The 26,410-nt window shown below is 38.3% G+C and overlaps 2 protein-coding genes and 1 pseudogene across 4 annotated transcripts; 1 reads left to right on the plus strand and 2 right to left on the minus strand.

Moving 5' to 3' along the window:
• Positions 1 to 1,784: 1,784 nt before the first annotated feature.
• LOC131317567 (malate dehydrogenase, cytoplasmic-like) lies at positions 1,785 to 3,385 on the plus strand (annotated as a pseudogene).
• A 2,628-nt stretch (positions 3,386 to 6,013) lies between these two features.
• LOC131317885 (thiamine-repressible mitochondrial transport protein THI74-like) lies at positions 6,014 to 15,059 on the minus strand. Of its 3 annotated transcripts, none has more exons than XM_058347568.1 (8): positions 14,734 to 15,059; positions 11,540 to 11,929; positions 10,892 to 11,106; positions 9,011 to 9,081; positions 8,791 to 8,892; positions 7,225 to 7,342; positions 6,585 to 6,720; positions 6,014 to 6,352 (listed from the first exon to the last, which is right to left on the minus strand). In XM_058347568.1, exons 1-8 carry the CDS (start codon positions 14,812 to 14,814, stop codon positions 6,287 to 6,289), a joined length of 1,179 nt encoding a protein of 392 aa, XP_058203551.1. In that variant the 5' UTR covers positions 14,815 to 15,059; the 3' UTR covers positions 6,014 to 6,286. The 3 variants fall into 3 exon arrangements, with proteins under 3 accessions (XP_058203551.1, XP_058203550.1, XP_058203552.1); XM_058347567.1 differs by having other exon boundaries at positions 10,892 to 11,121; positions 14,734 to 14,997; XM_058347569.1 differs by lacking the exon at positions 10,892 to 11,106 and having other exon boundaries at positions 8,791 to 8,897; positions 14,734 to 14,997.
• Positions 15,060 to 18,912: 3,853 nt separating this feature from the next.
• On the minus strand, positions 18,913 to 25,429 carry LOC131317884 (monogalactosyldiacylglycerol synthase, chloroplastic). Its single transcript, XM_058347566.1, has 8 exons — positions 24,711 to 25,429; positions 24,435 to 24,607; positions 22,657 to 22,818; positions 22,428 to 22,569; positions 21,118 to 21,342; positions 20,810 to 20,872; positions 20,631 to 20,705; positions 18,913 to 19,302 (listed from the first exon to the last, which is right to left on the minus strand). The coding sequence occupies exons 1-8, from the start codon at positions 25,206 to 25,208 to the stop codon at positions 19,063 to 19,065; spliced, it is 1,578 nt and encodes a 525-aa protein (XP_058203549.1). The 5' UTR covers positions 25,209 to 25,429; the 3' UTR covers positions 18,913 to 19,062.
• Positions 25,430 to 26,410: the final 981 nt, after the last annotated feature.

A 26,410-nucleotide genomic window follows, 5' to 3' on the forward strand; every position in this document is an offset into this window, starting at 1 on the left:
TTTTGGCGTCATTGATGTTATTCACGGGGTCTTAAAAATAAACCATCTTTCATCAATGAGATGAGTCCGGAAAAAATCCATAAAACCTAGGGAAAATGACGGTTACATGTCAGCATTAACAAATATTCTCAACATGTTCTCGGTGAATGTTAATTATCAAAACACGTCTGTAGCCGTCATTTTCCCTAAAAGCCATGAACTGAACCCCCAAGTCGCGAACAGAATTTATTATGTTGATACCTTGTGTACTTCTTGCAGTAATTTATGTTGTTAGTTTTTGTTCATTTCTATATGGGAATTGAGATTCACACACTTTTTTTTTTTGTATCCACACTTTTTTTTTTGTTTTTTAATAAAAAATATATATACACTTTTACGCTAAAAGACAAAAAAAATGTGTGGATACCAAAAAAAAAAAAAGAAGTGTGAATATCAATTTCTTTCCATATTTGTGATGAAATCTTTTGCCTTTTGAGTATTGAAATGAATTGCTTGACTGCCGAAAGTTTTGGAGAAGGACAAGAGGGTAGTTTCACGTACCAACTCACCTACACAATTGTCGACTAAAAAGAGGCATAATGGATCCAGTTAAACATATACACAATACCCAAACTCCGAATGTTTGCACGCTACTCTCTCTCTCTCTCTCTCACTACAACAATGGCCAAAGATCCAGTCACGGTTCTCGTCACCGGCGACGCCGGTAATCTCTCTCCGCATGTGTTTTTTTTACATGCATGGAGTGATTTAGATACAGAGAGGCATCCCAATTACCTCTGTTTACGCTTGTTCTTTTCTTGTCCAATTAAACAAATTCACACATGATATTGCCCTTATGTGCTTTCCTTTGAGCTGAAGAAATCTATACCTCTGTTGCGTATAGTGTTTGTCTAAGTAATCGATTGAAGTGTTTGTATATCGTTGCTTGGGTTCTCGGTTTACTTGGTCCCCAGGTGTTTGCGTAAATGTTGAAACTTTATGTTGTTAATTTCGATAAAATTGATTAGAAACAGCGTGTTTTGTTTGTTCTTTGGGAAACAAGTTGATGGAGAATTTGGAATTGGTTGAGACGGTTGTTGTGGTTTTGGGTTCTCTGTATCTGTCGCGGAAAATTATCAAAACATATGTGGAGCCTCTTGAATGTAGAAAAGGAGCCTGTTACAGTACTAGTCACTGGTGCTGCAGGCATGTTCATTCAACTTTTATGCAGGATTACATTACTCCATTATGTTTGACCTTTTTTCGCATTATTTCGATTGTTGTTGTCTGAAATCTGAATATTTTGTTATGAGGCATGAATGATGGGCTTAAGAATATCCTAATATACTAAATAGTCTGCAGTTCTTTGTATCAACATCTTGAATTGGATCAGCGAAGCCGATCATTTGTCTTATGCAATTTTGGCATGCTGAAATGTCTTAGCCCATGAAATCAAGAGTTTGAGATATAGGCTTCTAGTTTCTCAAAGAAAGAAAAAAAGAAAAGAAAAGAAGATATAGGTTTCTTTAATTTGCATTGAGCTTTTCAAAAGCATGTAATTGCGTTTCAATATGCGGACAAGGTTTTTCTCTACCAATCCAGTAAGAATGATCTCCAGTGGTACGACGTGCTAAGTTTCCATTCGTTCCTCTTTCTACATTTATTGCTAGGCATTACAAGAGATAGTTGCTAGTCTGTTGTTGTGTTTCGGAGTTCAACATTGATTCAGTTTGGGGTTGGGACAAACCGGAGGCAAGACGGAAGACATTCGTTTTGGGTGAAGACACAGACTCCCTCTCGCCCAAATGACATGGGACCATTTGTACATGCTTGATATTCTGCACATGCTTGATATTGAACCTGCTGCTGAGGCCTTAAACGGGGTGAAAATGGAATTGATTGATGCTGCCTTTCCTCTTCTTAGGGGTATGATTCTACTTTGGATGTTAGCTGGACTAAATTCCACTTTTAATCTCTTGGTTGACTGGATGTGTTGTTGAACAGGTGTTGTTGCAACTACTGATGCCATTGAGGCTTGTAAAGGTGTTGATATTGCAATCATGGTTGGCGGAATCCCCCGGAAGTAGGAAATGAAGCGGAAGGATGTGATGTCCAAAAATGTATCCATTTACAAGGTCCAAGCTTCAGCTTTGGAACAGTATGCCTCTCCAAATTGCAAGGTGAGATGGGTTAATTGCAAAGCAGTTCTGATGATGAAGTTGATGATCACTGTGTTATGAATATTTTTTGGCAAGCCTTTGAATCAGGTGCCGTATTAAGATGCATTAATCTATGGTAAATTTGTCTCAGGGATTGATATTGGCTAAAACTTGACTTATGGTCGTAAACCCTACTATTGGACGTTTAGCTCTCTCTTCTGCTTATTGCTTCCAAAGCCTGTCATGTTTTCCATAAAGTAGTCACTAGGCAACTCCCTTTACTTTAAAGTTGAGAGGAGATTAACTCAATTGTTGCATTTGCTAATCCTTCACTTTATTTTATTGATGTTTGTTCGGCCAGGCCAAATAGGATATGCTCTTGTGCCGATGATTGCTAGAGGAATCATGTTAGGCTCAGATCAACCTATAATTCTGCACATGCCAGACGTCAAACCAGCTGCTGAGGCTTTAAAAGGGGTGAAAATGGAGCTAATTAATTGATGCTGCTTTTCCCCTTCTCAAAGGTGTGCCCTTTCGATTCCGAATGATATCCGGATAGAAATCAAATTAGTGTTGTTGCTAAAACTTTTTGTGAATTTTGTTGGAAACCGTGCACAACAGGTATTGTTGCCACAACGGATGCTGTCGAGGCTTGTAAAAGTGTCAACATTGCGGTTATGGTCGGTGGATTCCCTTGCAAAGAAGGAATGGCGAGAAAAGATGTGCTGCCCAAAAATGTTCCTGTTTACAGGGCTCATGCTTCAGCCTTGGGAGAGCATGCTTGCTCCTAATTGTAGGGTGAGATTTTATTGTTAAAACAGTTTCTTAATTGAATCCACGCATGAATCCTCAGTAGATGTCTATGAACCCACATATATACAGGAGGTTTTGTTACATCTTGGAGGCTTTTGAGTCTAGAGATTCGTTCAAGGCTACCAATATACTACTTCAATAGCCAAGTATATGTTAGTCAAACATATGCTCCTTTAGAGCATCTCCAATGGTTTTAGCCATTATGGCATAGCCAAAGGTTTTTTTTTTTTTTTCTTCCCATTTTTTAGCAATTATGCGTGCCAAGCCTTGTTTTTGGAGCCTTCTTTTTGGCTTTTCATTTTCAGCTTTTTGGATTAGGGTCAGAATGTGTTTTGGAATATGAAGGAGTGTTTGAGAGGTATGTGCATAATGTATTTTGGAACAGTAGTAGTGTTTGATAGATGAATGATGAAAATGAATTATGGATTGGTTTTTTTATCAGATTGCCCTTGGCCTTTCATTGTGTTAAAAGATGTAAAATTGGTAAATAAAGGGAGGAGAAGTGGGTATTTTGGTAATTCAACGGAAAATGGGAAAAGGCTAAACGGTGAAAAGGAGCTTGGGTGCTCATTCTCGGTTTTTGCTTCTTTTTTCAAAATCAGAGAATTGGTTTTGTGAAATGAGTTTTGAGAATGGAGTAGCCAAACAACCAAAATGCAATAATTGGAATGGGAAAATGCAAAAATTCACCTCCCAAACACCCCCTTAGTCCCTAAACTAATTCATTGCCATTATCCAATTGATAGTTGGGGTTACATTCAATGGATGAAATGAAAGACTAGGCAGCCAATTTGGTTTGGGCACAAAAAAAAAAAGAAGAGGACTTTTCCCATCGCGTCTTAGAAAACTGCAAGTTTTAGATCAATAAACTTTTCAAGGGTTTATGCGGAAGCTCCTTTCAATTCCCTAATTCTTCAGTTTTCTTATTGTTTTGGTCAATTTTTTTGATCGAGCCTTTTTTATTTTATTTTTACTAGATTTTGGTTAATTTTTTTTGAATTCATCGTTGGTTGGTATTGACGAGAGGATCAAAAAGTATGAAAATATAGCAGAGCAAAGTTGAAAAAACTTCACTAGAACGAAAAAGTTCGAAACATAGTCTTTTAGTGATTTGAGCTAACAAAAAAATAATAATTTAGTTCAAACTCAACCTCAGAACTTTTTCCAACTAATTTAACTAGATTTTAAAAAATCTAGAATAAAAAAGCCCTGGATCAGACAATGGCTAAAAAAAACTTAAGAATATGTTTTGGTTTACTTGACAAATATATTATCGGGTTACATGTACACAATAGTGCACTATATATATATATATATCAACGAATCACGAACTACATACCGTAAGTAGTAATAAACACATACTATAAAACATTTAGGAATATTTTTTGCTCAAAAATTTACAAAAATAGGAAGACTTGAGATGGTGTTCGAATTGCTGTCGTAGTTGTATCTGTGTTTTGAATATGTTTCCATAGCACATATATAGAGTTGTGTGCTTAAGTTTGGAGGGTTAGGAGCAATGGATGGTAAGATGGCGGTTAAATTTGGTGTGTTCGTAATGAAGCTCTTCTTCAACAGCGTGTCTGTAACGTGGATGATGCGTTAACTCGTGGTTGCGAGTAACGGGTATCGGAAGTATCGGTTAATGTGTAATGGGAATCGGATACCGCACTCGTGAATTTTTTTCAAGGACTAACAAGTGTAACGGGGTGTGACAGTCCTGTAACGGGGTGTAATGATCCCGTAACGGTCTTGTAATGGGGTGTAACGGCCTTTACGCAATACGTAACGGCCAATACGCATGTGAATTGCATAACACCGTTATTTTCCCCCGTAACGGTATCGGGCTTTCAAAAATCCGTTCCGTAACCCTAGTGAAGACAAAGTGAAGGGGTTTCAGACTAGTTTTGACTGTGATGATGTTTGTGGGCTGGTTAAGAGAGGAGAGGCCTTGCAGTTTGTATGGATTCCCATTTCCACTTCCCTCTCCCGCGCGATTGATACAGAAATTGATCGATAAAGCTCTCGTCTAATCAGAAGGGAGGGATGCTCTATAAGTGGTTGCCGAGTTTTTCTTTCAGATGCAGCTTGGGCTGCTGGATCAGAGCGTGGCGCAGCGGCTTGGGTTCTCATGGGTGTTCAGGGGCAGGAGGTGGAGGCTCACGTGGAGCTGTGCTTTGCATCCTCAGCGGCTATGGTAGAGATTCGAGCAGGGCTTCGGTGGGCCTGTGCTCAGGGGATCCTTAAAGTGTGTATTCAGACTTTTTGTGCATGGGTTGTGTAATCCTCAAGGGGCTGCTGCTAGTGTGCAGTCAGCTCTCAAGGACTTTTGTTTTCTTTGTTCCTCTTTTAATTATGTTAAGCTTGTAAAGGTGTCGAGACTTGTGGTTAAAGCAGCTCATAATAACGCTAGAGCTGCTTTACGCCATGTGTAATTAGTTTGTTGCGTTTAATGTTATGATCTTGTTCGTAGAAAAAATAGCTCAGAAAAAAGAAAAAAAAAATTCAACCGTTTTAAGGGATACAAGTGAAATCAACCCTCATGTAATCATAATTTGTATTCTTATATTCCTTCACATTGCAAATTTTTGTTGATAAAAGTTGCCTCCCAGCCGAATTGGTCGAGCAAAAAATAGATTTCAGCTGGTGAGAGTTCAAATCCCACCTCCCTCCCATTTCTAGGATACAAATAGATTAAATTTTCTTAGATTTAAAAAAAAAAAAAAAAACTGTTGAATATGTTTGTGTGTACAAATCCATTTAAACTTGGAATATTTTGATTTCAAATTCACTGTCCTAACCAAAAAAAGAAGAATTTAGACTGTGAATCTTATCTGCAAATTTCAATGAAACTGAATACCACTTTGCGAATCGTAGACCTTGAGAATTTCTCTCATTGAATCTTATTATGCATCGCGGTACCAACCTGTGAGAACCCTTCTTCTTCCTCAGTTTCTTTTTGGCCAGTCTTTCTCAAATTTTCAATAGTATTCCCCTTATTGTAATTTCTACCATTTCTGTAAATGATTTCAGATTGATGAACAAAAAAAAGACAAAAATATAGCAAATCTACATTCATCTATTCTTCTCTAACAAAGGGTACAGTTACATTAACAACTCTATCTTATAGGTCCTCGAGAAAATTATTTACCACACAACCGTGATGTGGGACACAGGGATCCTATAGTGCACTACCCCCTGTAGTGCACCACAATACAGGGTCCCTAGCTCCCTGTGAAGTGTACAAACCAAAGTGAGGCCAATACCATCCCACATTTATGCAGTCACTAGTTTATCGGTTACATTTTCTGAATCAAAAAATAGAAAACTTACAGCTACGACTCATCTTCTTTACAGAAATGATTGTCAGAAAGGTTTGCTATGACAAATCCTGCAAACATCTGAATCCAATGGGAATAATTAGCCAGGTTTCCCGAGCGAAATATTGAGAGTTTTATTTGGATCGTGCACTTTGGGAGAGATTTATCAAGAGAAAGGAAATGGTATCGAAAGTTAGGCTCTCACTTCGTTATCTTGTTTTTTGTTCTGTAAATCCCACCACAAATACACGATCCAAAAACAGTCTAAAACAAGCTCGTAAGAAAATTTTGGAGTGCCATGGACATAGACTACCTGAATGCAACCAAGAATGTAGATTGCAGAAAAGTGACGGCTGTGCACCACCATGTCTGCTACCATTGCAAGCGGTATCGTCAATGACATACCGAGAGTTGCAACTAATGGAGTTGTCCAAACCACAGAAAGCGCCCTGGTTGTGTGTGTGTGTGTGTGAGAGAGAGAGAGAGAGAGAGAGAGAGAGAGAGAGAGAGAGAGAGAGAGAGAGAGAGAGAGAGAGAGAGAGAGAGATGAAATCGTCCATATCCTTCTCGGAAATTTCCAACGTGATATAAATCAGTTAGCTCAGGATTCTAAAATAGATTATCAAAACTTTCTTTCAAGTATCATTTGGAGTAATTCATGAGTTCAAAATAAAAGAATTCCTATTTCTAGATGGAGTTTTTGTGTTTGTCCTACTGATTAATTTCCTCTTTCTAGGGGTGGAGGCTGGTGGAGGTTTGCATAGTAATTTCATGTTGTTGGATGAATACTTGCAGATTCACCTCCCACCACCAGACAAAAAAAAATTGGGGCCTCTGGAGATTTACGAGGTCATTAACTTCAGGGCACGTAAACAGGCTAGACACAAAAAATGTTTATATGCAAATGCAGTAGACGCGCATGCAACAAGGAAAAGAAAGGCTGCTTTACGCACCAAAAGTAATCCGAGAGAACACTCCCCACAAAGCCATTTAACAGCAATACTTCAGCAAGAGATGTTGAATGCGGAATCGTGAACTGAGGTTCTATCCCCACGGCATTCAGTGGCCATACTGCAGGAACAATAAAAGAGAGGAAAGAACGCTGAAAAACTATGTAAAACAGTAAAATCTTCAAAACTACTGAAACCTTTCAGTTTTCTACAACCAGCTCATGTATCCATGGACGGAACAAAAAGGAAATAAAGAAAAGGTTGATTGATAAGCGTAACAAAGCAAGTAAATTCTACAATAAGAAAAGGACCACGGGTTACCACTTTGTTGGTGGATGTGATGTGGATTGGAGATACCTTGTGATCCCAACATTTCCAAGTCGTGTTGAAGGAAATCTAAAATTGGGTTAATAAGATTCTAGTACAAAAAGCATCTTAGTTTTTTTTCTGTTGATGAGGAACCCCGCAGAAGCCAAGCCTCATGTAAAGTGAAATCCACAAAGAGCCTATGTTCCAGTTTCGTCCAAAAAGCAGGCTCTCTGGACTAGCGCAATGCCTTCCGAAGCATTAAAGTATAGTTTGTGGGGGTGAGTTTCTTAATTTAAGATTTATTGGTAAGATTTTCGTGATATCTTTCGAAGGGTGCATTTATAACCTTACGATGGAAGTTTAATGGAGCGAAATGCGAACTAGTAGAAAGCAAATGTGGTGATCTCCACCAACCAAGCAAACCAAAGAGACATGTAGCTATAAAATCCACGAAAGATTATGGAAGCAAAAAGTTCCATATCAGGCCTCCCAAATACTGGAAGATCAAGTTTTCCCAGAGACAGATAAACTAATAACGTAGTCTCTTCTTGTGCTCTTAAGATTTTGTGTAAGAAGTTTTCGTGATGACTTCTAACTTGAAGCCTCCAATAAAACTGAAGTCCCAGAAAAACGATTGGGATAAACCCAAGACATATATCATCGTAGGAAAACGAGGACTAAATATGTCCATGTATGCCCTAAAACTTTAGTGAAATATGGAGTAGAAGTATAACAATGGGCTAGATTATAGTGAAAGCACTTAATTTTGTCATCTAGACTCAACTCACACCCCAGGGGTGACCCGGCCGGTTGATGAAGATAATAACCCTAGACCTAAAGCAATGTAGGTTAAATGGAGGAAATTTGGTGTATCATTGATGCATGCAACTAAATTGAAAAAGTATATGATTGACAAAAGATTCTACAAGGTCAATCATGCACTCTGAACCAGAATAGTGGCTTAGTTTAGTGATGATTTAGACATGAAGGTGTGGCTAAAGCAAAGGTGTTTAGACTTGAGATGGAAATTAAATGAAGCGAGAAAAAATAAGTAACCCTCGTAGATTTCAAATGAGAAAAAATCCTTCTTACATCATATATTCATATGGGTGTAAAAAAAATTAAAGCCACCCATTGTATGCTGCTCCGATATACTGTCTTAGTTGTAGTCTACACCAACTCTAACATCTCAAGCAGAATTCCTCTAAGCCATACAATTTTCCTTGGACAGAGGAAAAATGGAGATTTTTGGTATCTTACCAAGCCACCAGAAGCCAAGAAGAGTAAACAGCCCAACGTATCCAAAGAACTTCTCCACATCAACCTTGTCTCCACCCGATCCAGAGAACTTCTTCAGCAGCACTGCACTTAGTGGTGGCCCGATAGGTTATAAATCAATGTAGACTGTAGAGACTTTGCAATTAAAGTTGCAAATTAACATGATATTGATCATTGCATAAGTTCGATAAGGATGCCCAACCTGTAAATAAACCATATGACATTGCGGAGAGAAGTCCACAGATGTCTCCGATGATGGAATGCTTTGTGCTCCTTGTCATAATAAAAATGAGAGTGTTAAAATCATACCATGAAAAGTAAACACATCCAAATAAAATCCTCATGGTTTTCAAGGAAACACAAATACCCATTTCGTTTTTACAGCATTAATGCAACAGTATTCAAACCACCAAACCGATCAAAACTGAAGTTGCTGTCAAAGGACCAAGTATAAAATTAAAACCACTTTGCCATTTCCAAAACAAAAAACAAACACCTTTGACTGTGCAACCTGTGTCACAGTAATCCTTTCAAAGTGGTCATTACTCTGAGAAGGAGTGAGCCTATTGAGGCGCATGAAGGTAATTATTCACCACCGATCTAATTTTCAACAAATGTAGACTATGGGATCTACAGTGACCTAACTCCACTATTGCCCTTGCAATCCATTACAATTCCTGATCAGAAACATGGAAGATGAGTGATATGATACACCACTTGGTGACTTACAAAGAACTTCATCTCCTAGATTCTCTTTCGTTTTTCTAAAAAATATGGGGAAAATACTGAATCCGTTAGTAATGAAGTATGAAGTTTTCAGGCAAACAAACAGGAATTTGGCAGTACCATTCGTTTGCATGATCTATGTTACATGGGTCATTCAAAATGTATAGAAAATCCGTGTTGGACACCTGACCCCCAATTCAGGTATGTGATCTGTGTTGAACTTAGTAGTTGGACAATAACATAGCATGCATATTTTCTCAATCGAATTTCTCAAGAGTTGTGCATAGAACTCCTAAAATATGCATGAAAAAGTCTAAGACAACTAGGAAGCACCATTTACGCTAGAAAATAGAAACCATATATTACGGATTTTAGATATTTTGGTGTGTCCCCATGTTCTTGAAATGACAATTAGATGAATCTGTTACCTAGACGTGCACTGCCGTACCCACACACGACATCCATACCCGAGTCCATGTAACATCGAGCGTGATTAATCAGGAATGCTACACTAATAAAATGAAGATTTGTGCATTGTACAGAAAAATTTCCCCAATGCATGTACAGAAGAAAAAGCTGAAGCCAAATTCAGATGAATTCATAATAATGCATCTCCACTTGAAAGTTCCACATTCTTTGCAAAACTATTTATGATTGTTCGAACCAGAGTGAGCAGCCTGCACTGGTTGCATTTCATTATTAGTGTAGTGGTCCACATTCTAAGACAAATTTAATCTTGCTTACTACTGGTAACTTATAGATTAGCTGAAAACTGATATCTGGCGCTCATCTTGGTAGTTTGTTGAGACATGTAGAACAATACCGCATGGACTAAGAAAGCCTGGATTTATCATATTTTTCTTTTAGCTTAGTTTAATAAAACACAGTTTGAAGTGGATAAATACACAAATGAGTTTTCTAATGGTGACAAGAAAATAAGTTTTGAAATGGCATACATCCAAATGAATAGATCCCTGCATATAAGCATGAAACAAAAACAAAGTGAACTCCCAGCAATTGAGAAACTGATGACAAAAAAAACAGTAGTAGGAAGCAATAAATACGCGTATGCACACTAGAAATGTAATCCTATTTTGCCACAGGATAAACCAAAAACTCAAACTCTGTTGACACACTTTACTGAAGTTTAGACTTCCAAAAGCTCTAAACTCCAAACAGAATCATATGTTCAGAGATAGGTACACATGCACATCACAAAACATATTTCTGTTTTGTGGTTGTGCTTCAACAAGTGATTTGAGCACTAAATGGTAGTATAGAGTAATTAGTGGTCTTGAAAAGAAATTAACCATAGGGAGAGGTTATTACTTCACCACAATCAAAATTTGGAACTTACTCTGAGGCACTTAGCATTTCATCAGGGGCCCAAGTTTTTCCGATTGTAGTCATCACAACCCCAGTCATACTAATACAAACAGCTATGATCTTCGCAGTTTTTATAGAGTCCTGACCAAGGATTACTCCGAAGAAAAGAGTGAAGAGCCCTGATGTAGAAGTCAAGACAGTCGTACTTGCAACACTGGTATTAGCAAGTGCTGAGTTGGATAAATACTGCATGCATCGAAGCTAAAGAATCAAATATAAATTTGGGTCCACGACGCAACTTCAACAATAATGACAATTTTTTCCCCTCAGCGAAAGTCGGTAGGCTACCGCTCCACTTGTCATAACAATGACAATTGGCTTTGCAGAAACCCTATTATATCCGATCATTCCATTTACCCGGTTTTGTGTCAACATAGACTCCACAAAATATTTCTTGCTTGTCATATTTGATAGACAGCTCCTTTTTTTAATGAATAAATCAGACACTCCCTACTTGTAAAGAATAATTTGGAATTAGCATACAACCATCTGGTGGTGGCACAAGATGCCACTCCTGACTCTAGAGAGCATACGGTGGCCAAATACCCTAGATTGCATTATGGAAATCTTCATACCGTGACTGATTATGAAAAGAACGCTAAGATTGAGCAAAAAATACCTCTGTTACGAACCATATAGGAGCAAGATAAAGACTCAATTTGGCATTCTCCCATGAACTAAGCTCAGAACTCTCCAGAAGCACGTGGGACTCATCTTCCCCATTTTTGTTGGTCAAAGGCTGCCCTTCTTCAACTTGATTAGTATCCATGTCAGTATAGCTGTTAAAATCCTCCTCTGGCATGTGATGCATGTCATTGATTTTAAGGGGGATATTTAGTCCAACCGAAGAGCTCAAGAAAGGGCTTTCATTGTAAATGTTCTTTAGCAATTTTTTGCCCATCAAGATGCAGATCCAATCTTTGAGAATTGCTATAGGTAGGTAGATGACCATAAGAGAGATCCCCAGATACGTTAGTGCAAATGGCTGTTTATACTGCTCAAAGATTCTCTGCAAGAAGTTTCTACTGTTAACTTCAAGTTCGATAAATTAGCATAGACAAACTCTGGAAATGTAAACGAAAGAACTAAAAGCTTTACAAGGAGCTCTAAACTACACTGTAAAAGAGGTGACATGGAATCAGCATGTGTGTTAATAATATGGCTTAATCTGAAAACCTTTCAGCATCAGTATTGAGGCTAAACAGGAGTTTCTGTAATTTGGCGCTCAATTTATGGGAAGGTACATACATGCCAAGGACCATGCCCAAACTGCGACTTCCACAAAATAACTATGAATGGAAGATGAGGAATATGACATGACCATGTGCATCTCTAAAGGAACGTTGGCCAAACCATAACATCTGCACTTGCAAAATCGTATACAAGCTCTCATGGAGAGGCCAAGCATGGATTCACAAGGCTTCATTAAAAACTACCATGGCCAGCAACCCCATCAGCCTCCTAGTGGCAATAATCTTACAGCTCAAAGTCAAAAGAAGGCCGAAAAATAGTTCATAATTAACCGGAAGGAAAAGGATAACAGAATGAATGAAGCAATGGACAAGGATTTTTGTTGTTGGTAAATTAACCATTTGATTGAAGCAAACAACCAAGAACAACAAGGAAATCCCAAACAAGCTTAACAGGCCAACATAAGCTAACTAGGAAAACAGGCACAACAAGCAAAATAGCAAGTGCACATGGAACCAAAAACTCTTGGACTGAGGTTCCAGTTTCCAGCCAAAAGCCTACTATCATCTGTTGGTTTCAGCTTTCTCCAGGAGCACAAACAAGCCCTGACATTATCCCCAAAGCAAGTGCAGGCATACTCAAGTCCTGAAATTGCCTTCTCTTTCTTTCCCTCCACACTCACTCTGTTTCTCTGGACAAAACAAAACAAGGCCTTGCAATGTTATTCTTCTCTAACAACGACTTCCAACCAACCTGGGAGTACTCACACTCATAGAGAACTGTTCATGTGACTCATTCTTGAGATGGCATAACATACAAATTCTGTCCACAACCATACCCCTACTGACGAGCCTGTCTTCCCAACAAAGTCATCCACTCTATGAAGGCCCATCGTGGAACATATATAGATAATGCCAAGAGAGAAAGGTAACCTCCTCAACTTTACCGTGTTTACAGGGTGGCATCTCACTTATCAAAAGAGAAAAACAGTAAGGCAACTGATTTCAAGTAATAAAATGGCAACAAGATTAGATTGCAATCAAATTAACGTGTACAATCAATCCTTCGTGCAGAAAAGTGCAAATATCGTCCCACATGGGAAACACAGGATTTCAACGTTGGGTGGGCAACATTAACTTCTTTTTTCCATCAATGAAATGTGATATCAATTTCTACCAAAACATTACACAAACAGTATGAAAATATGGTTGTACATTAGTAGAAGCTTGTACATCCATAACCATGCCGAAGTTTACTAGTATTGAACCTAGCACTAATTTGATTATTGATACATGCAATCATTGGAGGACGGTTATTGAATTTTTCCCAAAACAAAACTTGGATGGGCAGGTGTTAATTTCTTCAGACAAGCGTTGGGTGGGCTACCTAATACTCCTATATCATTTTGATGTTTTTGGGAAAATACTACTATAATTCTAAAGAAATTCTGAAACTTAGGTAAGGCGGTCGCCCAGGCTCATCCGCCCCTCGGTCCGTCACTGATGCAAGAGAGAAGAGATGGGGAATGAATTTGGCCTCCCATCTCTGAACCAGAGATAAAACGATTTTGCCGCCTCTAGTCAATCCCCATTTTACCTTTTAAATTGTCATTCTTTTTACCATTTTTTTGTTTTACAAAGAGAAAATATTTGGTCAATCTTTCACTTTAGAATGTAATTTCCAATGGATCCCATTGGAAGTGCTTTCCTTAAGAAATAGTAGTATGATGTTTGATTTGCAGTTACATGGAGGGGTAGATAAACGGGTGGTAAGGAATGGAGAGTGGTTCGGATGGGAGGGAGTAATCTAATACAAACACAACTGAAATTCCAAAAAACTAATTATTCCCCTCCAAACCCAACTCAAAACCTACAAAAATCAATATAATAAAATCAGAGAACTGCTCCAACTGGCGCGGGCTTGGAGCAAATCTATTGCCATGTGGGTTTGAGAAATCCCAAAAGACAATACAGAGATGCAAGATACCAGCCATGTCCAAAACCGGGTTCAATTTGCAATCCTAATTTTTATCCAACTCAATATTAATGGGCTTGTGAAGCCTTGTGTGGCTGACGGTTCAGGGTTCGACCGAATTACTAGTGGAACTGGTTTGAGCCTTATACTCAGTTACACCCCTTGGGGAGCCATGCAAAACTATCTCTGTCTCGTGTTCTTTGTTTTTCCCTCTGTTCTAAACATGGGTCTCGGCGGCTGGCTGTTCTAGGCCGGGACCAACGCCTAGATAACAATCGGCCTAGGCACCAACTAGTCGGCCTCTAGGCACTCCTCTTCCACCTGACTAATGCCTGGCAACTTTTAGAACATGGTTTTTTTCTGGTCTTGATTATTCTTCGCGTTCTTGTTTTCTGTTCTTGATTATTCTTTGCGCATTGTATTGTGTGTTTGTTGGATTTTCCGAATTTCTCAACAGATATATATGATTCAATCACATGGAAAATACATCCCAAAAATAAACTTTTGTTTGCAGAAAACCATGCAACACAGCACAATAAATAGTGTAAAACCACATATATTCATCGCACCCACCCACACACACACACAGAGAGAGAGAGAGAGAGAGAGAGAGAGAGAGAGAGAGAGGGGGGGATTGAAATATCAAACCTGAGTAACCTCAGCAGAGGCGACCCATATGAAAACAACAGTCCCAATCAAAGCCAACCCAGCCTTGTACCTCCAACCCATCACGAAAAACACCTCCAAAATCGATATCCCCCAAGTAATGTTAATAGACTTTTACGTATACCTACACGAATGTATTTCCAAAATTTGTATGAAACTTAAAGATTCTCTTTATAAAGATTCAAAGAAAGAAAGCCTTCAGGCAGGGTTTTGATTTCGATCAAAGAAATTACTCTTTCTACTACAGTAATGGTGGTAAGTAGCTAGCTTTTACACGAGAGAGAGACAGAGAGAGAGAGAGAGAGAGAGTGACAGGTGCCAACAGTAAGGCATAACGGACGGTTGATTAACTTGATTCAATGTTGCGATGACGTGGCAAGAATGGCGGTTTTGTCTTGGAACTTTCCCTCTTGATTTTTCATGTTTTGCGCAAAATAGAGTTCATTTTTCAAGGCTCTATTTGTTTTTTTCCAATAGACAGGACAGGGGAGGCCATTTACACTACAAAAATGCTACTGGTACAGCAGTTGCGTACAGATTTCATTTGCGCCCGCCTCGGATCTCACAAAGATGATCGGAGCCGCTTATTTTGTTCAAAATACGTCGTTTAAGGTCCCTAAAAAAATCACCTCAATCCGATATCGGGAAGGGTGTTTACGAATCATCCAATTTTGCTTCAAAATTTAGGAGGCTCCGATCATCTTTGTGGGACCCGAGGCGGGCGCAAAAGGGATCTGTACGCAGCTGCTGTACCAGTAGCACTACTCTTTACACTATGTATCAAAAAATACAAATCCGAAACATTAAATCAATTATAAGAGTCCACAATTTAACCAATAAAACGTTACAACTTAATCAATACAAAAAATAAGTCCACCATGCGTCACATTGGGAATCGTCATATTACGAATCACGATTCGGTATTTTCAGGCTAATGCATTGCGGGATTCGGTTCTATGAGGGTTTCAATGTGTTTTACTTAAGGGCATGTTAGACTTTATTTGTATGAACAGTCTTAAGAGCTTGGCTCATCTCCAGGACCATCCAATTTCAACGTTTGTGGGCCCTTCTAAGATCTATGCTTGACGATCTAAACGGTTCTATTTTAAAGTAGTTAAATGCAAACCATATAATCTGAATATCGATAAATATGATTCCTGAAGAGACCTGTGTGTAATTTTAAATTTATTTTATTGATGTTGGTGTGTGGAATTATAATTAAATAATTTTATGAGTAATGGATTTCTTTATGTATGCGTATGTTTCGTCGTGCGGCCTGAGTTTGTGAGCCTTAGGGCGAGAGTGTTGAGGGACCCACTTTGAGAATCTTTTAGATTAGTTGCTAATTATTTTATTTAGTACTTTGGGGTCATGTTCTGACTACTTATTAAATAGTGGGACTTTAGAGAGTGCCTAAGTAAGTAAAGGGTGCATAGTGTAATTTTTATACATAAAACTCTAAATTGGATCAGAGAGGGTGCCGACCCCCCTTTTCTTGGACGTTGCTAGCCTACTACATTTCGGTAAATGGTTGTTGAAAATCATAAATAATATTTCGGTAAATAACTGTTGAAAACAAAATTATATTTCAGTAACTACATGTCGAAAATATGTTTAACTTTCGGTAAACAACTGCCGAACATACATTTTCGGTAAATAGCTGTTGAAAAAAATAAAATATTATATTTTGGTAATTGGATGCTGAAAATATATCTCAATTTCGGTAACTAACTGTCGAGTATAATTGAAAATTTTTAACGGGCTATGGGAGAAAATAAAGGGCTGCGAATAGCGGCACCCATTTTCTTTCTTTTTCCCTGCGTTTGCTTCATGTTTCTTTTTCTCTCTCATCAACAACACAAACCCTTATGGTTCAAATGCAAAATCGAAGGTCAAGGCTCGTGAATCTCGCAACAAGGCAAGAAGAAAACGTGGTCTACGGACAAAGGGCTACGCATCTATCCGAACAAAATCTCAATCGGTCAAATTTCGGGATTTCAACATTTTGGGGGTTTTCGTCTTCGAGGTAGGATTTATGCTAAATGTTTACATATGGATGTGTATATGTGTTGATGTACCCTTATTTTGAGATTTTGGTAGAATACTCATAGTCTAAATCTTGCCCTAGTTTGACGTGGTTGATTGTATTTGCTATGCATGATTTTGGTTAGAAATTTGTATGGTTATTCATGATTATGATAGGGAGTATACATTTTTAGGCATTCTTGATCTTTAAATGTTTGGAGTTTCCATTCAAAGTGAAAATTATGAAATTTAAGTGATACTTGAACATGAGACATGAACTGTATATAATTTTGCACCCCATATGTTTTAAAAAAAAAAGTAGTTATTATTAGGCAGTCTACGTGTTCGATGAAATGCAAGTAGGGAATTTTTGTCCTATACCAAGTAAAAGTAGCTTGTGTAAATAATTTCTCGATATGTGGCTTTGGATACTTGTTGAATATTTGTACATAGTTAATGTTCTTTTTGGAGACTAGATCGAGTATTCTGTATTGGTTTACTTTGATGAATTTGGACGATTGATTCAAGGAATTTCCTTTGGCTTTAGTTGATTTGGGCTTTAAGGCCAAGTATTTGAGATATTTTTAAATACAATAGTTTTGGGATTTTGAGTTGGGTCACCGGGAAACTCGGGTCAATTATGACGCCATCGGTGAAAGTCCGTAAACTTACTCGGGTCAATTGTGACGCCGTCGGTGAAAGTCCGTAAACCTACTGGGTCAATCGTGACGCCGTCGGTGAAAGTCCGTAAACCTACTGGGTCAATCGTGACGCCGTCGGTGAAAGTCCGTAAACCTGCGCAGGGTAGGTTGCTTCGTCCTTCGGGTTAGCAGCCCGTAAAGTGCATGTGCTGGAGACGTCTAGCACGATTGGTTGGTGATTGCATCGGTGAGCAACTCATATAATATTATGTCTCAGTGTTGAGTAAATTTGATATTCGATTTGGTTGGCTATTCTATTATGAGTTTTTTTATTTTCCGTATCGACTTTTATGGGTAATTTTCTTTATTCGGGACTTGATTTGAGTTCGTAGTTAATAGCATTCTTTTGAGCTTTTGAAGGGAAGGAAAAATTGGAAACACTTAATATAATGCATAGATTATTTTTGTTGTGTTGGCTTGATTTTGAATTGGGAGTTTATAACTTCATTGTAAATATTGAAGGAGAAGAGAGCATGATAAACTTTTTTAATACTTTATATAAAAAGAGCATATTTTGTATATCAAGCTTTGCATATTCATATCTTTTCATTTAGCGTATTTCCTGCACGAGCTGTGGCTCATGTCGTTGCAACCCAAATTTTTCAGGTTTCAAGATGGATCCGAAGGCTTAAGAATCATGGGATATGTTCTAGTCTTTTATTTAAGAGCGTAATGGAATATTTGTATATTTTTGGCTTGTTAGACTTGTAAAATTTTATTGTGGGTTGTAAGAACTTGAATTGCGAGGTACTTTATTTTGGTATTGTAATTTGTATATTGAGAGAATGGGGCCTGGAAGTGCGTAATATATATGGTATTTTGAAGTTTATTTGTAATAAAAGGCGGGCTGTGACAATTCCGAAATACATTTATCTTCAAAAATAGGTTAATGGTAGAATCAACCTGAATCAACCTATTTGGCATGCTTGACATGATACACATTTTGTAATCCCGGTTTCGATCATAAAAAACCGAACGGTCCAATCACTAAATGGAGCGGATAAGAAATCGATGTGATCAGTACCATTTAACACAAGGATCACCAAATTATAACCCTAGCATCGCACACTTCAGCATGGATACATCTCTACCAAATGAGAGAAGGATTAAATGATTCTTGTATTTTCGGGGCCAGTGCGTCGTTTGTACTAGTTTGTTTATGGTTATGAATATATGATTCTCTTTCCTCAAACAATAGAAGGATAACATAAAAGATAGAAATCACGATAACCGGACCATGAAACCCTCCAAAAAAACCAATGAATGGTCCAGATTTTCCAGGGAAGAGTTCTAGACCGTTGATTTGTTGTTATGGACAGTTTGTTGATTTCTCTTTCATAGGCTGTACCAGATATGGAAGGATAAATGAGGTTAAACATGGATTGGCACGACAATGGCTTAAGAAAATCATTTACACCGACTCATATCAGTTCTATGATTAAATATGGAACTGTGTCAAGTTCCTCATTGAACTATCAGAACAAAGCAAATGAATCAAGGGTCATAACAAAAATGTTTACTTTTGCTGAACGGTAAGTCATGTTCGGAACTATTGATCACAAAGATGGTTTAAAACGTTCGATTTTCAAGTTGAACAAAATTGTGGTTGGGGTACAAGACTTTTCTGTCCGACCAACTCATGAAGATCATGGACTATCTTAAACACAGCATCCGGCCTAGCTAACCTCAGGGCATTCTGGGACATGGCCTTCAGTTCATCTGCTTTCGGACCGAACCATTGAGCAACGATATTAGCTATCTCTTTTGGCGATTTTGAGAATTTACCGCATCCATTTTCCACCACGTATGGCACGTTTCCAGCTTCCTGTAACGAGAATTGAAAATTGAAGTTCAGCAGGAATTATAGCTCTCAAACAGGTGTGGACAATAGCAGGAAGCATGAGAATAGAATCAATAACAAGAAGAAAGCACGAAGCACACAGCTATTCAGGGATCGGCAAGATTGGAGCTCACTCCAGTTTTCACTATATTCCCGTTATTCTAAAATTAAGAGGAAGAGTACAATGAAGGCTGCTAGTGTAACCAACACTATGCTAGAGTCACACCAAAGAAAAATAGAAATAATCTTAGTGCTCAAAACAAATTCCAGTTCGGGAACACAGAACCCACACACTCACCTTTTGGGCAATTGGATTCACGTATGCGAGGGGGCTAGAGACCAGTGCCAAACAGACTTCCACGAAATGAATCAATGACACGGAGATTACATGGCAATGCCACATGGGGTACATGGAAATATGGACCTACCATGAAATTAGATTTTCTTCCGCGTTTCTTGTTTGTGTTCGGCAAGCATTTACACTTTAAGGGCATTGCACCGACACTAATATTTGAAGAGCCTCAAGGGTCCATGAAGCAAGGACCAAACTACCAAAGTCACATTCTCATTGACATTGCAAGTAGCAAGTTGTGGAGAGTAAGAAGTCTACATAGATCCACATAAACAAATTCTAATACGTAGAGAAAGATTCCAATAACAGGGAGCCTGTAGACTAGGAGCAGTGATGAACCCAAGGATCATGGCCTGCATATTTTTTCTACAAGGATTTGGATACCCAAACTGCTTATGTACAGACTTCCAACATCAAATAAAGAACAAGAACTCTTTGCCTCATCCATATTCTCTGGACACAGCCGCCAGGTCCGCCATTGATTGGCGGGCAACACATCCTACAAGGGTGCCCGTGGTTCCTGGGAGAGGGAGAGACTGACACTTGGAAAGTGCAAGAAAGAAATGAAAGATTGGTATGAAAGCAAGAAGAGAGTAGGAAAAGATGAATCAGAACATCTCCCTCTATTGTCAGATTGAATTTGAACCCAAGTAATTTTTCCCTCTGATAGTAAACACCCAAGTAAGAAGTGAATTATGAATGAGAAGATTTCCTATAAAAAAATCCACTACAAAAGACCATGTAGCACTACTAGGTTTTATGAGAGAGAAATCCATGTTTTGAGCTTCTGTTTGTTCAATATCTTGATGATGAAATTAGATTACCAATTTCACTGAGAAATCTAGATGAGGAATTTCCCACCATAAACAGGACCAGAAATGGATTTTTTTTTCCTTTTAACTTATCATTCAGTCATTAATTTGAATGGATGCACAGTCAATATTGAAAATAGAAAATTAACCTGCCCAGCAATGTAATCATTGAGAATTATGGGGAGTCCTCGGATCATAGCTTCTGCGATAGTCCCTGGACCAGCCTACGGAAGTAAACAAGTCAATAGATATCATCAGATTTTACGGGGAAAAAAAGAGATCACAACGAAAGTTTATATTACTGTAATCAGTTCAATGAGAGATTTACCTTTGTAATAATGCAATCACATGCTCCCATGCATTCTTCCATTTTACTGACAAACCCCTTCACCTACGTTTAAAAGCATCTTCTTCCATAAGTCCAGGGAATCCACACAGAGAGAGAGAGAGAGAGAGAGAGAGAGAGAGAGAGAGAATACCAGTTTATATCAATACACTGTGGTTCTAAAGAATACCAGTTTATAGAATGTCGTAGGGAAAAATAATCACAGTCCAATTTAACAACAGCATTGTAAATTTTTTGAAGGCCCTTGTATGAGCAAGGTAGTGGTTGGAAGTTCCCGAGGATTGTAGTACCTGGACAGGAATTTTCCATTCAATAGAAGCCAATTTGTTGGCAAGCTTTTTGTTTCGGCCACATATTATGAGGACCTGACCTACTGGCTCCTCGGCATTCTCATCATACAATGAGTTTCCAAGTGCTCGTGCCGTAGCCTCAATGGGACCCATCCCTTCGCCACCGCCCATCAACAACACAGCAGGAAGATCCTCATCCATTCCCAGTTCTCTCCTCAACTCCCCCTGGTTATGCAAGATTGACATAATGAAACAAAGTGCATTAACAAGCATGCAATGCAACCCAAACCATACATCATTTAAAACAAGGAAACCATATACCCCATAGCACGTCAAAAGACAACAATTACTGATCTATGAAACAACAATGTAATTGTGAATGGCACATTACTACAATTGCTACACCCATGATTATGCTTCCATTTTACAGGGTGGAGATCAATAAGAAACTTCACCCAGGACTCAGTAATTCAGAAGGTCCCTACCTTATTGTCATCTCTGAAACAAAGTAGCATGGACACTTCTATGGAAGTTCTATGCAATAGAAGGCACCGATACCTCACATACACTCCTTGAAACATGTCGTATGCCTCATGCACGTGGCTTAACAAAACGTAATTGTCAATACTAATGAAACTTAAGCCAGCACGTTTCAGCCTCCGCAATATAGCTCAAAGTGACCAAACTTCCTTGTTCAGTTGTTTGTTGATATTACTCATTGCAAGTACACGTCAAGCATGCAAAAGAAAATTATAGGGCATGAAAACAATTGCTGCATATGTTGTGCTGAATAGAAGCTACACACATAACATAATTGTGAAAATTAGTTGGGATTCACAATCCACTATATGAATGTCTACCTGTAGCTATTACACAAAAGTTAGTCACTTATGATTTGCATATGGAGAAGAAATATACTTAAACAAAGTCATGTCCTTAGCTTGTCCATATCCTTTTATGTGTCGGAATTGATTTTCCATGTAATGTCAAATTCTCTAGCTTTCAAAAGACAAAGAGGTCTGGGACAGGAGATAACTTATAAATCTTGAAACAACGTTAATGTGCTCCAGAGAGTAACTGATTGATAACGGGGGATGATGGTAAACTATATCTTCAGTAGCTCCTATATCTGAAGCATTTGAATTTCTATTAGCATTAGGAATGGCGGGATGCTCTCGAAGTCAAATCCGACACAAAAGTACGACTCTCTCTGGGAATACGATGGTTTTGCCCAAACATCCAACAACCCAAATGAAACACTAGTAACAGAAAAGCATATTTAGCAAATAGGCGCTAGAAACATAACCAACCTTTGGGGGAACAGGCTTAACAAAGGATGGTCGCACAGGAAGGCCAAAAACCTTGATTTGAGAAGGCTCAAGTCCAGCTTTTAAAGCCCTTTTTGCTACCTCTTCGGTGGGGCAATAGCACCTTGTAACAAGCTTATGAAACCTAAACATGAGTAAAGACATAGAACATTAAAAACTAGACTCATAATAGTGCACCCAGGAAACTAGTCATTACGAGTGCAGAAAATACCATGTCGGATGGCAAGTGCTTAAATCTGTAATTACAGTGGTGAACACAATCTTCTTTAAAAGACCCTTTGCCCTCAAGATACGGAGGGGAACATGTTGCATCAGAGGATGTACACTGATAATTATGTCTGGCTGGTACTTCATCAAGCCCTTGGCAACCTCTCTGCACAGTTACATGATAACAGAATCAGATAACAACACCTAGCATAGCCAAAATAGCTACTTTATGTGGCATTGGAATTTGCTAACAACAAACTAACATAAAATGAACGGTTATAAGTTCCCAGAAGTTGCATTTGATTCGTGGCACTTGGCGTATACAACCGTAAAAAGAAAAGAAGTGACCAAGTTGCACATAATAGACCGAAGGACTGAACCTATGCGAAACATATGAAGGCTAAACCCTACAATGCTAATAAACAAGAATACAGAAGCTCAAAAATGAAGACAAAAATCACATAAAAAGATTAGATTACACTTTGGCGCACACACACATGCATGCGGGTTCATTATGCTAGATTCATGGTCAAATGGATTATCAAATTTGATCAGAAGAAATCTAGGAAGTCTGTAAGACAAAAGGTTTTCCCCTTACCAGTGGCTCACATGAAGAGTGAGCACTGAGTCTCCCTCCTAAATTTTTTTTTTTAATACTAACATATATCGTTAGCAAAAATAGAAATCCAAGACACTATCTCGGAAGTTCAGAACCCGTGGTGTATACAAAGTTGACAACCATGCGTGAAATGTACTACTATGCTCAAGTCTTGCGTGAAATCAATTAGCTAGAGCCTAGAGGCTAGAGATATGCAACACCATCACATCAGGCCTGATTAGTTGAAATCTTGTTACAGTACTTCATAAGAAAGTAAATATGCCCAAAATCTAGGGCAACCAAACCCAAAAATGGACACATTCATGTACAGTGAGGGTTACATTGGTACCTAATTATGTAGAGGCGCACACAAATTTTTAGGTATAACTTGTAAATTCAAAAATAAATAAGTAAATTGGGATCCTAAATGAAACACCAAACTACTCTGGTACGTATATGTTTGTTTCTACATGTAAAAAACCAAATTTCTCACCTGAAGGATTTGATAACATGAATCTGAGTAGGCTACAACCTACAATCATGAAAACAGCTTTACTATTATGTAAGTGACTGCATATATAACTTCCTAACCTTCCAAGTTCCAACATTTGTTTCCAGTACCAACAAATAAAAGCCACCAATGACTTCTATAATTACGGCTCCTTGGGTTAAAAATATTTCTTTCTGATGCATTCTAATGTGGAAAGCCCCTAGCAACATGATCCATGAACTTCCACAAACAAACATTACTCAACCCACAGGTCCCACAGTAACTTCCAGTAATTAATTGAATCGCCAAAATTTACCAGAAATACAGGTTTGATGAAGTCGAAAAAAGTCCAACAAAACTACTAGCACTTGGATTAAAATACACTTAAAGAGTAGAGCAACATATAGCCTCTAGAAACAGAATTATGACCAGCAATACAGCTGCTCTAGGTGAGGTCCATCGTGGACCAAAGCCAATCTCCAGCTCAGGAAATCAAATAATGGCCGTAAGCCTATTGACTCGGACGTAAAGATCATTCTCGCATCCACAATTAACCCTGACAAGCAGATTAAATTGCACAAAACTAGGCCTCTTTTCAGATTTTAACAACAGAGTTCTCCAGTCCCTTTATCTACAAAAGTAAACTAAAATAAAAAGCTAATCTTGCTTGAACAATTAAAGGAATCAGTCTTACCGAGCTATAAACGTCGATGTTGCAGCAAAATTGGATTGGTGCACTACCCGCGGAGCAGATGCATAGTAAGTCATTTTCCACAGAGGCCCGGTTTTCACCAAGAAGCTATAACTCCTGGGCAATTGGTTAAATGGCCATGGAGTATGATCTGTCCATAAATCAGTAACGAACACCTGCAACACACACTCTTAACAAATAGAACATGATCAACAAATGAATTACAACACATCCCCTAATCATTTCACTCAATATCGAAATCAAGCCATCAAAACTGACCTCGTATTCATCACCGAATTCTTCATTGAACGTGGCCTTAATAGCTTCCGCAGAAGCCCGGTGACCGCCACCCGTGTCACTCATCAAAATCAGTACCTTTTTTTTCCTAACCAACCCAACACCATTCAAGGGTAGTCCTTCATCCTCTAAAACACTACAACCATCTTCCCCCAATCCATTAACATCATCATTCGAACCAATCCGAAGGGAAGCGAAACCAATTGGGATTTTCTCACAGTGAAACCTAACAAACCTATTGAACTCATTGAACACTTTCCTAATATTATTATTACAACCACTTCCACCACTCAAACTCAATGAAGCTACAACCTTGGATTTCTTCTTAACTCCATTAAAACATATGCAATTAGGCAAAATTGAAGAGTACCCATCTGAATTCCGAGTCTTTAACCTAGACTCAAATGCCAAGTAACTCAATTTGGATACAAGTGAGAATAAATTACCAGGTTCTTGAGTGCTGGCACTGGAGGATTGCATAGTTGTTTATGGGTTGGGACGATAAGACCTCAATTGATCAATCCATTGAGGTCTTTTTCATTTTTGAACCCAAATGGTTTTCTCTCTACGGGGAAAGAAACAAGAAACAAAAGAGAAGAAAGAAGATGGGTGGGACAGTTATGCAAGCAGGACAGAAAATGGGGAGATTTGAAGATGGGTTTTGTTTGTGGCCACATGGAGGGGATCGTAGTGGAGGCTAGTATAATTAATAATACACGGATTTTGTGCCAAAAAATATGTATTAAAAGGTGTATAAAGTACATAAAATACATATTTTTTTTATCTTCTAGTTTGTTTATCGTCACTCCATTGAGTTAACAATAGAATAGCAAGACCGAAAAAAAAAACAAGAAAAAAGAAAAACCCTCTCTTTTGAGAGGGGGAGAAAACCCCTTTTTCTGAATCGACAAATAAACAAGAAAACTCGAAGGAAGGACAGAAACACTTTACAAAAGCTTAGTTGTAACGGTGGATTTAGGCCATCTTTGGAACTCGGGAAAGGAAATAGAAAGAAGTGAAAATACTGAAGAGAAAAATTAGAAGGGAAAATTAAGAAGAAATTGAAGAGAAAAATGAACTTGTGTTTTAAAATTTTCCTTCTCTTTCTTGATAAACCAAACAATGATATGAATTTTTTAGAAAAGTTATCTGGCTTTCCATTTCTTTCCCCATTGGATGATTCAATTCTTAGAGTCTACTAAAGCAATTAATGACTAAAACATGGTCCAGTCCACTTTTACTGGATTATTAGAGCTAAGTTTTTCTCTTAAAAGGGGCCAATCTATATGTATTTGGGTTGTAAAGCGGTCGATTTAGTCATTCATTTGTTGTCCATTGCCAATAGATGACCGGATTGGCGCTCTACAGCCCTATATTGCAACTCGCCCTACAGGATCCCCTTGTCCATTCTACTTAGGCATAACCAATCTGAATAGAGTCAAACTATGAGTTAATATCACAATATAATGACATTATAAAGTTTTCGAGTGCATCTCAAATGAATTCTGATACCATTAATTCTATTTAATACGATATGAGCTTCATCGCGTCGAGCCTAAAAAGTGGCAAGTTTCAAACTGTGTTAAACACGATGTGAGCTAGAGAGATGTGTTTCTCTCAAAACCTTCCCCTACATCGAGTCAAAAGTTAAATATATATTTTTTTATCGAATCAAACGTTAA

The sequence above is a fragment of the Rhododendron vialii genome, chromosome 2a (assembly GCF_030253575.1).
Source record: "Rhododendron vialii isolate Sample 1 chromosome 2a, ASM3025357v1".
NCBI classification, from domain to species: domain Eukaryota; kingdom Viridiplantae; phylum Streptophyta; class Magnoliopsida; order Ericales; family Ericaceae; genus Rhododendron; species Rhododendron vialii.